Source organism: Physeter macrocephalus, chromosome 7 (assembly GCF_002837175.3).
Source record: "Physeter macrocephalus isolate SW-GA chromosome 7, ASM283717v5, whole genome shotgun sequence".
NCBI classification, from domain to species: Eukaryota; Metazoa; Chordata; class Mammalia; order Artiodactyla; family Physeteridae; genus Physeter; species Physeter macrocephalus.
Window position 1 is genome coordinate 82,298,782 of NC_041220.1, and position 16,328 is coordinate 82,315,109.

At 34.0% G+C, this 16,328-nt stretch overlaps 1 protein-coding gene and 1 pseudogene across 1 annotated transcript in view; both read right to left on the reverse strand.

Annotated features, from left to right (window-relative positions):
• The window catches only part of DTHD1 (death domain containing 1), a 74,919-nt gene that overhangs the window by 47,779 nt on the left and 10,812 nt on the right, over window positions 1–16,328 (reverse strand). Inside the window, exons 5-6 of the mRNA XM_007120177.3 lie at window positions 16,065–16,309; window positions 1,025–1,189 (exon numbers count right to left, since the gene is read on the reverse strand). Of these exons, the coding sequence (XP_007120239.3) occupies window positions 1,025–1,189; window positions 16,065–16,309 (410 nt within the window). The remainder of the gene's footprint in view (window positions 1–1,024; window positions 1,190–16,064; window positions 16,310–16,328) is intronic.
• Window positions 5,557–5,691, reverse strand: LOC112063506 (uncharacterized; annotated as a pseudogene).

Consider the following 16,328-nt stretch of genomic DNA (forward strand, 5'->3'; position numbering starts at 1 on the left):
GAGGCCTGAGACAGATCCCTCAGAGTCCTCAGAAGGAATAAACCTTGCTAACACCTTGATTTTGGACTTCTAGCCTCCAGAAATGTAAGACAATACATTTCTGTTGTTTAAGCCACCGAGTTCGTGATACTTTATGATGGCAGCCTAGCAAACTAATTCATATCCCTTTTCCTGTTCTGGCCCACCCATTGCCCAACTGTTCTCCAGAAAATTACTCTATAAGAGCCCCCTCCCCCAGAACAGCCCCACATCCATAGACAAAAACTAACTGATGCAAGAGTGTAAAGCCAGCCTCCTTGGTACTCACACTTCAGAGCTCCCCTGAGGTATCAGGCTGAGGTAAAACTTCAGCTCAAGCCATAATTTCTCCCATTTCTTCCCTTACCCTCCCTGCTTTCTTTCATCACTCTACAGGAGTCCCCCTGAGAGCCCTTCCTCAAAGAATCACTTGCATTCTCATCTTAGACTCTTTTTCTAGGGAACTGACCCAAAACAATTACAAATGTAAGCTCTTCCTTTATGAGATAAAGGCTATCCTGGGACATGTGACTGCCCTCTCTTTATGAGTGTCTACTTCTCAGGAACCTTAACATGTCTAACTCTTCTCATAATGAGCTGTCTAGAAAACATGGAAATGAGAAAGCAAAATGAGGACACTGGAATAACAAATTCAGTTTATATATACATAGGAGATAAGCATAATATGAATGGTTAATTACTATCTCCCTGGAATTTCAGAAATGAAGGTGCTATTTTAAAACTATTTTGGAGTTAGAAGAAAACTGTAAAAATAAATTTACGTTAAGAGTGGTTTCCAACAGCACCTATTAAACTATCATGAATGAAATTACAGACAGCGTATTCATGTCAGGACTAGTTTGCATTTTAAGAACACCCTAAAGGACTATTCATATTTCTATTTGAGGAATAAAAAGTCTAATCCTATGATTCTACTTCTGTAAACATCAATTATGAACCATCAGGATATAATATCATCAATATTTATTGTTTACTGTTGTATTACCTCTCTAAATGTTCACACAATTCAAATGATATCAAGCCACTTTGCACGGTTCTCACCATGACACCATCAAGCACAAACCAACCACTGTCTCGGCTTCTGAATCCCAATAATTTCAAAGATTCACAAGCGTTGTTCCCAGGTTTTCTTATGGAAGTGCTTTTTGTCCTATAATCCGGAAGCAGAAGAGAAACTGGTAAAATTTGTGTAGCATAAATCATATTTAATGCATTCATTCTTTCAGTAAGTGAATAATCTAATAACAATTCATTAAGTTATGTGCCAGTAATTATGCTGTGCACCAGGAACACAAAGATAAGATATATATTGCCCTTGCTCGACAGAAGCTCACAGTATTACAGTATTAAACAATCACAGAACAAGGTGATCTGTGTGGTAATGAAGAGAATGTACAGAGTGGTTTAACAGCAGAAGGAAGGTGTTCAGGAAAGCTTGCAAAGTGAAAATGCTAGTATTGAAGATGAGCTTTGGAGAATGAGAAACATTTTACTACTGGCAGAAGAGTTAAGGGAATATCTCAAGTCAGTAAATTCACTGATGTAAACTGATGCTTTAGGATAGCCAAGTCTCGTGGTATAGCAACCATAGACTCTGGAGCAATACTGCCTACTTCCAAAATCTGAGTGGCTCTGCCTCTTATTAACTGTATGACCATGAACAAGTTATTTGACCCCCCTATATTTCAGTCTTCTTATCTGTAATATGAGTGTAATAATACTATTCACCTCATAGGATTAAATGAGTTAAAATTTGTAAAGCATTTAAAATTGTAGTAAGGATAAATGGTATCGATATTCTCATCCTAATTCCTACAGCAGACATGACCATCTAGCTTTCTTGTACAATTCTCCTTGCTAACCTGCCCCACCCCAAAGCCTTAAAAGAGGCAGCTGTATATACTATGTGATACTTTCCCCCAACCAGAGTTGATTTCGCTAACAGTAGATCAACTTCCAACACCCAGCCAATTTTATTTCTTTCTTTGAAATTTGACTAAGAAAAAGGCCCAGAGATTGTAACTTATTGTCCTTTGGCTGTAGTGCCCTGGGCTATGAATATGAATAAGCAGAGAGATTATTAAGAAAGGAAAAACAGAACAGATGTTAAGAGAGAAGAGGAAAAAAACCAAGGTGAAAGAATGAGGGTAGTTTTAGAGATGGAGAAAGCAGAGAGTACCTGTTGTAGACTTAAAATAATCTCTTCTTAAATTCACTTAAATGGGTATCTGTTCCTCAAAGCTAAAGAAAGAAAAATACTTGATACTGAACATCTTGCTGGAAAAAGGAAAACAAAACCTGGTCTAATGCTGCTAAAACCCACAAGGGGGACAGAACCATTCTAGCTAGGTACTAAAGAATGAAGACGTAAGTGTGAATCCCACATCTTTATTTGTGAAAAGAATTAGTTACGGGTTTAAGACCACTTTAGTTTCACAGGTTTAGCTGTCCAATAAATCATAAATTAGGAACTGAACTAGATTTAAAATGTCTACTTTGAAAACTTTAGACTGTGTTGATCAACCAGGTTAAAATCAACAGGATAGGGGAAAATATAACAGTTTGGGGCTTTTGGTTTATAACCACAAATATGGTAACATTTTTAACACTTGGAAGTTAATAATCTATTAACACAGAAAGATATACTCATACTGAATCCAGAACTTTGGTCATTTACTAGAAATTGACTTAATTATAGGTAATATATTATTTTTTCTGATAATAACTCCTACTTTTTTCCTAATAATAGCCTGTTTTCTGTGAAAACCTACATGTTTTCAGCTGCAGTGGGGCTGACCCTACTCCCAGGTCTAGGTGGGTATATGACCTGAGCCAATTAGTACATTTGGCATCCATCAGTGTTGTTTTCAAAATACCCAATTTCCCCCTACCATTCTGAGCACATGATAGAGTTTCACTTCCTTGTCCCCTATGGTTGAGTGGGGCCATGTGACTTGTTCTGGTTAATGAATAGTGAACAATGTCATTTTGTCATTTCCAGGCTAAGCATTTAATTACTAGTGTGGGTCTATCCAAAGGTCTTTCTTCTGCCACCATGACAGCAACCAAACAGTGGATGCCCTTCAGCTTAAGTCTAGGAGTGAGACGACCAAGCCTGTCTTTGATGAATCAGGTTTGTGTTACCATGCCGTAAACTAGGCTAGCCTGCCTTGTACAGCACATCTTCCTTTTGGTTTTAGTGATCTGTTCAGTGATGGGTTTGTGACAGATATGGAGTAAGAATAAGACCCAGGGCTTTTATGTATACTCATGGGGAAAAGAAGTTTCCTCTTTTCTGCTGAGCTTGGCGTTTTGAAGACGTAGCAATATTACCAGCATGAGGAATAAGCATGTTGGAGGATGGAAGTGGCACAGAAAGAGAAGAGAGACTGGGTTTTTCCTGGTCCAAGAGAAATATTAAAATAAAAATATCCCCAGATTTGTAATTTATGTGGACCAAAGAATTCCTCTTTTCTTAAGCACTTTGGGTTTGTTTTTCTGTCACTTAAAATCAAAAAAGTCCTTAATGATATTAAGGTCAAATTTAAACTATTTTTTCCAGTTGAGATATAATTGACATGTAACTTTGTACAAGTTTAATATGTATAATGTGATGATTTGATACTTGTATATATTGAAAATTATTACCACAGTTAGGTTAGTTAGCTCATCTATCACCTAAAATTTAGACTTTAATATGATAATAGATACAACTCATATTGAAATTAAATAATTTAGTGGCATCCTTATTTATCCCAGCTGTTCTTAACAGCACTGCAACTAAACACTTTTTTAAAAATACATACTATTAGCAAACTTTGACAACTAGTATTGCCAGGCAGTGAATAGCCCTTGATTATACTCCACAAAAGATGACATTTTGATGCACTAATAGTTTGTAAAACATAATCAACCTTTATTCAATCAACTTGTTTATTCAAGAATAACTGACTTTGCTATTTCTTGAGTTCAAGGCTCTTTCAATGTCCAAAATTCCAGGCATTAAGGGAATAATGATTGGCCCATTTGGGGTCAAATATTCAAATATAATGAACAGGGACATTGAAGAACATGGAAGATCCCTTAGATCCACTAGGATAGAAAATATAATTTCCAGAATTTCTGGTATAATTACCCAGAAATAAAATAGCAGGATAGACAAACCAACAAGTGTCTTTCCCAGGCTGCCTTTTTCAAGTCTAAGAGTGTCCTGATGCATCATTCCCAGGTACAGGCCATAGTGCCACACAATTAAGATTTTTCCCTGAGATGAGATAAAAAAGATTGTTCCAAGGTACCTCAATATTTTGTCTCTGCAAGTAGAAATAGACATTACAGGGCACTTTTCAAGGATAGTTTCTTTTCTTGTTTTTTAGACTATATATTTTTGAAATTTTTATTGGAGTATAGTTGCTTTACAATGTTATGTTAGTTTCTACTGTACAGCAAAGTGTATCAGCTGTACGTATACATATATCCCCTCTTTTTTGGATTTCCTTCCCATTTAGGTCACCACAGAGAATTCAGTAGAGTTCCCTGTGCTATAGAGTAGGCTCTCATTAGTTACCTATTTTATACATGGTATCAGTAGTGTATACATGTCAATCCAAATCTCCCAATTCATCCCACACCCCCTTCCCCCTTGGTATCCATACATTTGTGCTCTACGTCTGTGTCTATTTTTGCTTTGTAAATAGGATCTCTGTACCTTTCTCTCAGTTTTGCTGTGAACCTAAAACTGCACTAAAAATATAGTCTAAACCACTAATCCATCTCACTGATGACATATGATGTGGATCATCTTTTCAAATGCTTATCTGCCAACTGTACATCTTCTTTGGTGAGGTACCTGTTAAGGTTTTTGGCCTATTTTTGAATCAGGTCTTTGTTTTTTTATTGTCAAGTCTTAGGAGTTCTTTGTAAATTTTGGATAAGAGTCCTTTATCAGATGTGTCTTTTGCAAATATTTTCTCCCAGTTTGTGGCTCACCTTCTCATTCTCTTGACATTGTCTTTCCCGGAGCAGAAGTTTCTAATTTTATGAAGTCCAGCATATCAATTATTTCTTTCATGGACTATGCCTTTGATGTTTTATCTAAAAAGTCATTGCCATACCCAAGATCATTTAGATTTTCACCTATGTTATCTTCTAGGAGTTTTATAGTTTTCTGTTTTACATTTATGTCTACATTCTACTTTGAGTTAACTTTTGTGAAGGGTATAAGATTTGTGTATAGATTCTTTTTTTTTTTTTTTTTTTGCATGTGGATGTTCATTTGTTCCACTGTCTTTGCCCCATTGTATGGCCTTTTCTCCTTTGTCAGAGATCAGTTGACTATATTTGTGTGGATCTATTTATGGACTATTTATTCTGTTCCATTGATCTATGTGTCTATTCTTTTGTCATCAATACCACACTTTCTTGATTACCGTAGCTTTATAGTAAGTCTTGAAGTCAGGTAGTGTCAGTCCTCCAATGTTGGTCTTCTCCTTCAATATTCTGTTGGCTATTCTGAGTAACAGTTTCCTTTTGATTTGGAAATTAAATTAAATTCTTCCTCACTTGGCTTTCCAATCCACAGGTAACATTATATGTTCTTAAGTATAAAAGTATATAATACACTTGATCTTAGCCAAAAGGCTGAGAAGCGATTAAAAGTATATAATAAATTAAAAATATTTCTAGTATACTACCTCCAAATTTAATAAATGTGAAAAATCATATTTGCTTAGTAAGCACTTACCTCAAAATTTTGCTGAAATCATTTCATTCTATTAAATGAGATTAACCTGTGTCGACAACATTGTACTGGCTGATCAGTACAAAGAAAAATATGGCGTGTGTGGTTTTACTTTTTATAAAATTACCATTTCTTAATGTAAAACATGGTGTTTATAGTTGATAACACTGTTATATAGTTGAAATTTTCTAAGAGAAGAGAGTAGAATTTAAATGTTCTCACCAAAAATTTTTTTTAAAAGATTAATATGTGAGGTGATGGATGTGTAAATTAGCTAGATGGGAGGAATGTTCACAGTGTATCCATATATAAAATCTCTATGATGTATGCTTTAAATATTTTACAATTTTCTTTGTTAATTATACCTCAGTAAAACTAAAAAGTAAATAAATAAAATTACTTTTTTAGGTGGAATCTTTTAAATATTATAAATTAAATATACAAGATACAAGATGATAAATAACAAATTGACACTAAGTAATCTAAGTTCTCTATCTCCCTAAGGCTAAACAACTAAATCCTGATAAATATGCTTTCTAATGTTTTTTTTTGTTTTTGTTTTTGTTTTTGTTTTTTGGCTTGCAATAAGCAGGAGGAATCTTAAGGAAATGTCCCAAATTCCCCTCCAAAACATCTGTGAAGCCAGGGTCGAATATCAGGGGGCAAACATCCAGGAATTATGGGATTACTATGGGGACAAATTCCTTTCCAATAACTTAGATACAGGAGGATAAAACTGTAAGTGATAATCAAGTGAGCAAAACACGGAGCTGTGATCCTTGAGATCCTCACCATAAAAGGTGAACTTGAGAACTTGACCAAGACTCTCAGAGAGGTTGAAGTAGTCCCGGGTAAGTAAAACCTGGTTCTCAGCGTAGACAGAAATAAATGCCATCTGGAGGAAAGCAGCTCCATTTACACGTGCAGAAATCTCATATATACATAATCACAAACAAAAGTCCCCAAACATGTAAAGAGATAAATACCATGAATGACAGCCAGCAGAAGTAACAGGCAACACCCTCAAAAACTGAAGGTAGCAGAATTAGTAGTTACAGAATGAAAAAACAACTATATATGAAATGTTTAATAAGATAAAGGACAGTATCATAAAAATAAGCAGTCAGCAAGAGACTATCGAGAATGATGAGGGAAATCTGAATATGAGCTGAATAGAACCTTAAGATATAAAAAATATAATTGCTGAAAACAAAAAGTCGATGATAGATTAAAAGTATATTTTAAAGTATACAATATTTGTGGCAATTGAACGGAAATGTGAAAAAATTACATAGAATATAGTATACAGAGACAGGAAGATGGAAAATGTAAAAGAGAAGAAAAGAAATATGGAATTTAGAAAGATATGGCCTAATATACATCTCATTGGAAATCCAGAAGAATGGAGTACATAAAATGGAGGTGAGGCAATATTTGATTAGAAAACATATGAGAATTTTTCAGAAATGTGAAAATGCTGTATGATAGCACCTATATGTGGAATCTAAAAAATACAACAAACTAGTGAATAAAACAAAAAAGAAGCAGACTAACAGATATAGAGAAGAAACCAGTGGGGAGAGGGAAGGGGGGAGGTACAAAGTAGGGGTAGGGGAAAAAAGGGTTATTATGGGATTATATGAAATCATGTGTGTGAAACTTTTTAAAATTGTAAAGCACTATAGAATTTAAAAAAATCTTTCATTTAAATAAGTAAATAAAGTCCTTCAAAAACACAAATGAATAAGTAGTTACAGGGCTTCCCTGGTGGCGCAGTGGTTGAGAGTCCGCCTGCCGATGCAGGGGACACGGGTTCGTGCCCCGGTCCGGGAAGATCCCACGTGCCGCGGAGCGGCTGGGCCCGTGAGCCATGGTCACTGAGCCTGCGCGTCCGGAGCCTGTGCTCCGCAACGGGAGAGGCCACAGCAGTGAGAGGCCTGTGTACCGCAAAAAAAAAAAAAAAAAAAAAAAAAAAAGTAGTTACAAGAAGGTCTAAAAGCAATAAAATTTATTTTTTAAATCTAAAAAAATGTAAATCCACTTATTCAGAAAGCATAATGTATTGTATTCAGAAAAAGTATTTAAAATTTACATCTAGATACATCATAGAAAAATTCAGAAATCCAAGTACAAAGAAAAGATATTAAAAGCATCCAGCAAGATAAAGCAGATCACCCAAAAAGTTATGAAAATAAAATTCACTGAGATCTTCACGGAATCGATAATTAAGTCCATAAACAGTGGCATAATATACCCAAAGAAATGAGGAAAACATCAATATAAATCAAGGATCTTAAGCCAGATTGGTAGCTGGTCTCCAGAGATACTAACCATACCTCTCAATATTCATGTCACTGTGTAGCACTCTCCCACCATGAACTAGAGACAGTTCTGAGACTGGCTTCAATCAATAGCATATTTCAGAAATGGTGATCTGATAACTCTGGGCTTAAAAATTAAGAAAACCTGGCAGCATCTGCTTTTGTACTTTTGAAAGCCCTGATCGTCCATGTCAGTAGTCCAGCTATTCTTCTGGAAAGAGCCCATGACAGAAAGAGGTCATAAGAAATCAGGTGGAAAGAAAGAGACCTTGAGACTACCTGGAGAGAGAACGAGGCCCAGCCATTTTAGCGTACCAGTGGAGTCCAGGCTTCCAGCTACCAGTGCCAGGGCTCCAGACATGTGAATAAACCCATCTTGGACTTGCCAGCCTCAGCACCATCTTACTGCAACGCATAACAAACCTTAAGCAAGATAAACCAAAGAACAGTCCAACTGAGACCCTAAACAACCCACAGAATCAGGAGAACTAGTAAAATGGCTGTTGTTTGGAATAGTTTGATATGAAGAAATAGATAACTGAAACACACAGCAAAGTTCTATTTCAAGAAAAACAATACACAAACAAATGCTCATGGATTGGAGGAATTAATATTCCATACTACCCAAGGTGATCTATAGATTCAATACAATCCCTATCAAAATCCCAATGATACTCTTTATAGAAACAGAAAAAAAATTTCTAAAATTCATATAGAACCAAAAAAGACCCTGAGTAAGCAATCTTGAGTAAGAACAAAGCTGGGGGCATCACATGTCCTGATTTCAAAATATATCACAAAGCTACAGTAACAACAGTATGGTACTGGCATAAAAACAGAAATAAAGACCAATGGAACAGAGTAGAGAGCCTAGAAATAAATCCACACATCTATAGCCAACTGATCTTCTACAAGAATACCAAGAACACACAATGGGGAAAGGCTACCCTATTCAATAAATGGTTTGGGGAAAACTGGATATCCATATGCAGAATGAAATTGGACTTGTCTCACACCACATGCAAAAATTAAAACTCAAAATGGATTAAATACATAAACATGCTGACTGGAAGGAAAAACAAAACTTTAATTGCTTAAAGTCGATGCAAGAGTTTACATAGAAAACTTGAAGGAATTCTCAAAAACAAATATTAGAAATGATGAGAAGGTTTAGAAAGGCAGCTGGCTTCAATACCACTGTAGAAAAATCTAATGCATTCATATATATATATATTTATATGAGAAAACAAAAATTTTGCATACCATTTATAATAACAGTCAAAACTATAAAGTATCTAGGAATAAGCCTAGCAAAGCGTGTGTAGTACATATGTGGGACTTTGATAACACTTCATTGAAAGACATTATAAAACTACACAAATTGAAGCATATATTATAGGTAACAGATTTAAAGACTTAATATGCTAAAGATGTCATTTTTCTCCAAATTGACCCATACGTCAGAGGAAATTACTAGCAAAATCCCAACAGAGTTCATTCTTGCGGACCTTAACAAACTGATTGTATTTTATATGAATGGGAAAGTTTCAAGATAAACAGAAATAAAAATTCTCCTGAATAAAAAGAATATGATATGGCTTACCTATCAGATATTGACTTTTTAATTATAAAGCCTTAATAACTATGACGGTGTTAGATTGGCTCAGAACTATGTAAAAAGACTGACCAATGAGACAGCTCAGAAGAAGAAAACTTGTTATGTGACAGAGGAGGCTTTGCAGATTGTTAGGGAAAGAAAGAATCGTTCAGTAAATCATGCTGGTAAAATGTTATCCACATGGAAAAAAAAGAATTCCTACCTCACACTGTATATAAAAGTCAGTATCAGATGGATCGAAGACTTACTTGAAATTCAAACCTTTAAAATTATAAGATAATAAAGCGGACCATTTTTATAATTTAGGAGATATAAGTATTTTAGGACTGGGCAGAAAGCACTGATCATAAAAGAAAAACATGATGAATCTGTCACATAAATATAAAAATACAGGCCACAAACTGGCAAAGGATTAACATTGAGACCATAAACAATCCTACAAATCAAAGTAAAAAGTTCAAAAATGAGTAAAGAAATTAAGATACCTCACATATAAGAAAACACAAATGTCTAACAAAAGCCATTATGAAAGATGTCACCTTCATTGTAATCAGAGCATTGCAGATTAAAACCACATGAGATCCATTTTACACCTATTAAATTTTCCAAATTACAAAATCTGACAATATGCAATGCTAGAAAAGATAAAAAGCAATAGTGGGAGCATGAAATTTAGTTCTACCAGTTCATAAAACTTGTAAAATTGTACATTTGCATACCCTATGACTGAACATGACTTCTAGGTAGATACTCTAAAGAAGTGCTTAGACAAATACACTTTGAGTGAAGAATAATCACAATAGTACTATTCGTTTTAGCAAAAAAATTGAAACTACCCAAATGTCCATCAGTAAGAACACTGATAAATAAAATACAAAGTTATTCAATAGAATATTATATAGAAGTGAAAATGAACTTTACACAATTATAAATGGAAAAGCAAGACTATAAGACTATACACAGTAGGGTACCATTTTTACAAAGGGTAAGCACAAACAAAACCAAACAAGGTATTGTATAGTGATGAATAAAAATATATTGATAAAACTAAAAAATAAAAGCAAAGGAATGATTTATAATTTCCTAGTAGTGGTTAACTTTGATGAAGATGAAGAGCAATTAGGGTAGCGAGGTAAGGGATGGGATGGGGAGAGATAAGTAAGGAGATGTAATTGTATTGATAATGTCTAATTTCTTAAGTTATGTGGTAGCTTTACCAGTTTCTCCATTTTATTATTTTTTGCGATATGATGCATATATTGTACAAATATTCTTGTGTATGACTCACATATTACATTTTAATAAGATGATCTTAAAACCAATAGCATTATATAGAAATGGCATTTTTCATGCAAAAACTTTCCCATCTAACTCTCTAAAATATTTCTTGCATAATATGGAATAAGTTTCTATTTAATAAATTAATTTCTCCTTTCATTACTGTCAAGAAATCTTTTCTGGCTCATAATTAAATAACTCTCATCTTTTCCCCAGAAATCATTCACACATGAAGGAATGAACTGCAACAAAGACCTTTTATTCTTTATATTCAAACTATGTTTTGGCCTCAAATCGTTTTTATCTTTTTTATCTTCTGAGGTATGGATTGCTTCATTGTGTTTCTATTTCCACAGAAAATGTTCAACTGGCTTTCACCCTTTGATGAAAGAATGTTAAATAAATAGTTCATATAGGTTCTCATTTAATTGTTTTATGCTACACTGGATGGGGAAAATGCACTGCCCATGTCTAGCACTAATAGCAACAGAGCATATTATAACTTATCAATTTAGTATTGTCAGAAAGTATGGAAAATTAATGACACAATTTACTTTCCCACAAATTTAATCATTAATTTATTTAATTCAACTAATTCAACATAGCACCGACTATGTTATAATTATGCTGAGTGATGATAAATGGAAAAGGGAATTTAATAACACTATGGTGTGATTTAGGATGTACAAAAGAATAGGGCTGGCACAAAGAGAGGAGTGGTCAATCCCTCCTGGCAATCAGAGACTGTCTTGACAGATAAGGAAAGAGCTGAGCTTCAGCTTATAGAATAAATGAGAGTTCTTCAGCTAAACATGGTAGAAAAAGCGAAGAGATCATGTACTAAGGCAAAGAAATGGAGAAGAAAAAAGAAATTGACACTGGCTAGTTGAATTGATGACAAATGGCAATCTTAGAATGCTGGATGAAATGTCACACACACACACACACACACACACACACACACACACACAAGTTGGAGGAACTCAAAAGCTGGAAAGAAAATCCCCTAGATCTGGGGAAAAAAGTCTCAAAAAGCTAGAATCCTCTTTCCTCCCTTGGGAACATGAGGGACTGATTCTATGAATCCTCCCACCCTCATCAGCCTGCTCCCCCCCACCAACCATGCACACACACCAGATGTGTGTGGTCTAGAGTCTAACATGTACTCAGGCACATTAGATACAGCGTCCAGCTGTCAGCTGGAACTAACTCAGTCAAAAAACTGGAATCCCCAAAGGGCAGCACTGGCTATGAAATGAGAAACAAAAACAACCAAAATCCCTTTGAACACTAGCTCAAGAAAGCAACAAAGAAGCACACAGAAGCTGCTCTGGGTGGAAGGGAAGGGGAGAAGAAAAGCTGATCTGATCAAAAATTATAATCAATACTCAGAAATGAATTTCTAAGGATAAGAGTCATAGAATGGAATTAGTATGATAGTTTACTAGATTACCCATGGTAATAGATAACATAGTTAATATCATGCTCATAGGTGAGAGAATAATCTGAATGAAACTTTAAAAAAAAGTGTTTACAATGATTAAAGGAATAAAAGAAGAAATAGGAAGCATAATGAAAAAACAGAGTACCTTGGGAAAAGTTTTCTTAAGACCTTTAAAATATAGCAATAACCTTTTAGAAATGAGAATTTTAATTAATAAAATGAACAGCTTAAACAATTGACGTTAAATTGGTAAAATATATAATAAATCTAAGGAAATCTCTGCAAATACAGCATATAAAGTATTAAAAAATATTTAACATTAAGGTGGACAACAGAATAAATTATGTTTAACCCATTTATATTTATTTAATATAACTGATGATTTTATTTATATGATATTTTCTCTTTAATGTCACCATGCTGTTTTCTTGTTTTCTTTCTGTTGCCACTTTGCCATATGAATTTTTACTTTTTCTTTTTCTTTTATATTATTTATATTCAATACCACATATTTGAAAATAAGAATTATTCTCCTATTCTTGATTTCTTAAATTTTATTTTATCCTTAGCTCATTAATTTTATCTATTTATTTATTTTGTTAAGAACAAGTGAGTAGTACATTTTGTGAGCCCTTGTATTAAAAAACAAAAACAACTTGTTAGGTGAAAACTCAAATTCCACAACATCTTCCCTTCAAATCTTTGAAGGCTTTAGTCCATTTTTCCTTGATAGTTCATGCTGCAAAGAATGAGCCTAGGTCTAGACTGATTTTATTCCTTCTTAATCTGTTTGTGCTGAATGGATGCTTATAGAATTACATTTTATTTAAATATACATTTCAATTTGTCATGTTTTATCTAAGTATAGGGTTTTTTTTTTCTTAAATTTTGAAATCAACACTTTCTAACTCAAGGTTTTAATCAACATCAGAAAATCACATTTTCATGCCTTTGATTGTTGCTTCTTGTATGATTGTTTTGGTCTCTTTCAATGGTACTTAATAATTATTAGGTTACATCACTTCAGATGAGTCCTTATCATACCTTGGTGACTTTTCATCTGAGCTTTTTATCTTTGTATCTCATCCTGTTGTTCTTCATTCTTTTCCTGGTCTATCTGGATGGCTTTCTGTTTCTTAGAAATTTTGCTTATTGAATACTACTTAAACTTACAAAATAGATTTCTATAAAATCCTCCAGGTAACTGTAATTCTCATTATTCAAATTACTGTGAAATGTCAGGATGATATTCTCTTTCCTTATTTCTATAGTTTGTTTTTTGTTATTTTTGTTCTTCTTTTGAAGTCTTGGTACTGATTGGTACTGAATTTTTTTTTCCTTAGGACATCATGGAGGACTTGGGTTTTTTCTTATCCTTGAAAATATTTTTCTGCCTGCTTTCAGTTTGGTCACTGTTTGAATCTCTTTCTTAGATCTAGAGGGCAGATCCATGTGCATAATTTCTAAACCAATTTTCAGTGTCTAGTAATTTTTACTGAGTATAATTTCTCTGGACGAAGTTGTAACCTTCTCCTATCTGTGCTGATTGGATTTCCAATGCTTTGAGTCGACTAAGTGTATGAAAATGTGCCACACTCAGCATGCCTATCTTTTAGAGATCTTATCACCTCTACCATTATCCCTATACTTTTGGCAATTTCATTTTTGACAATGCAATACACTGCCTCTAATTTCTTTCCACATTCTGCCCTGTTGTTTCTGAGGGATATGGAAATACAGCAAAGAAGAGGCAAAGAAACACTGATCTAGTCACTTCCACAAATGATATCTGTGTATTACAGGGATACATTTTTATTCTCATCGGTATATATAGACTATGGGATCAACAACCAGGGACAGGCAAATTGGTTTTCTATTATCTTTCTGTCAAATAGAGCTGCTTTGTTTTATGATGTAAAGTAAATGTCAGGCACAAATTATTTTTATTAATCCTTTGCAATCTACTCTATAGATGTAGAAATACTAGATTCTAGCAATAGGTTACCAGTCAGAATCAATTTTTAGAGTAAAGCTCTCATCTTTAATATATATATGTATATATACATATAAAATGTATATGTATATGAAGTACATATTTCTATATATTTTAGGGGCTTTTGAAAGAGAATGTCTTAGTCTGTTAGACTAATACATTTAAATAGGAAGCTCCAGGATATTTCTGGTTTTAAATCTTACCTTACCATGAATACAGGAACATGGATTAACTCATTGCCAACTGGGAGATATATATATATCCTAAGTAGCAAAAGCAGGTACAAATGGATCGTGTCTATATTTCTATGTTCTCTCTCACTTACCTAATACTAGGGAAAGTTTAACTTCATCTCCTAGCCACAACCCAATGTTCTACTATTGTCAGCTTCCTAAATTAGAAACAGTGGTAAAGAGCAAATAATCTACTTCTCTATTTCTAGTCTTGCAGCCTCAAACTAAATAGATGATGGCTACGTAGAGTCATGATTAGGAATAGAGATATGTTGAGTCCACACCAAGCTTGCACACTTCTCACGTACAGTCCTTCCTTGGTATTCAGATGCAAGAGATTGATTCTAGGACCCCCAGAGGTACCAAAATCTGTGGATGCTCAAGTCTCTTATGTAAAATGGTGTAGTCTTTGCATATAACCTACACACATCTTCCCATATACTTTAATCATCTCAAGATTACTTACAGTACTTAATACCATGTAAATGGTATGTAAATAGTTGCCAGTGCATGGCAAATTCAAGTTTTGCTTTCAGGAACTTGCTAGAATTTTAAAAAAATATTATCAACCCACAGTAGGTTGAATCCTCAGATGTGGAACCTGGGGATAACTGTACAAGTTCTTAATCTCATTGAGTTTCAGACTTCTCACTGATAAAATGAAGGTAGGGTGGTGGGGAGATTGGATGAGATAATGTACATAAGGAACCTGGCAAATAGTAACTTCTCAATTAATAATAGTTTTTATTTCTTTCTGAACTTGTTTCTTCCTCTGATGTTTTTTCAAAGAAAAAAAATTTCCCTTCAGAACCAAAGAATAGAAAGGTTCCGTTCTACCTTTCTTATTAGGAAAAAAAGTAAGTATTAAATGAAAGGACAGAAAATAAGATCAGGGTTACTATTATTCAGTGTATTCTATTTGTTGTTAGCATTTCATTTCTGATTTCATTTCTGGCTGGTAACTCAATATGTATATTAGTCTTATTTGTGGGGATTTTTTTAAATTATAAAAATTAGGAGAGAAAGGAAACTGCCTATATGGCAAATATAGACTCAAATTTAATTTACTTTTAAAAAGATCAGGTTAATCTTTTCCCACATCAATGGAACATAGAAATACAATCATCATATCATATCTTTGTAATTAACCATATCATAAATTTTTTTAAAACAAGGATTAATTTTATCTCTTTTGTGTCAATCTTTTCACATAGCATACTTGTGAACCCGTTACAGCTAAAATCATTACCCTTCTGGATCCACAATATTTTATTTCCATATTAAAAATATTTCATCATATTTCAATACTGACATTTAAATACATCTGATTACACTTTTAATCATTTAAGTTTCTTTGTTTAGCATCAAGTCAACTAGAGACATTAGAGTCTAACTCACCAGTTGAGGTATAAAGGTATGATTCTGTTTGTTGTGGCACTAGCTGTTCTTTTATGATCTATCTCAGACCCAAGATTTTTTTTATCAGGGTGTGGAGAACAAGGTAGGAATACAGTGATTGGCTTCTGGAAAAGATGTGTTGATGGGTGCTGAACATGAATCAGAGGGCTTGTGGATAGTACTGAGTAGGAAGTATCTTGCTGAGTTTTTAAATATGCCACCAGAGATGGGTCAATTGGTTGGACCTATACAAAGAAAAAATAG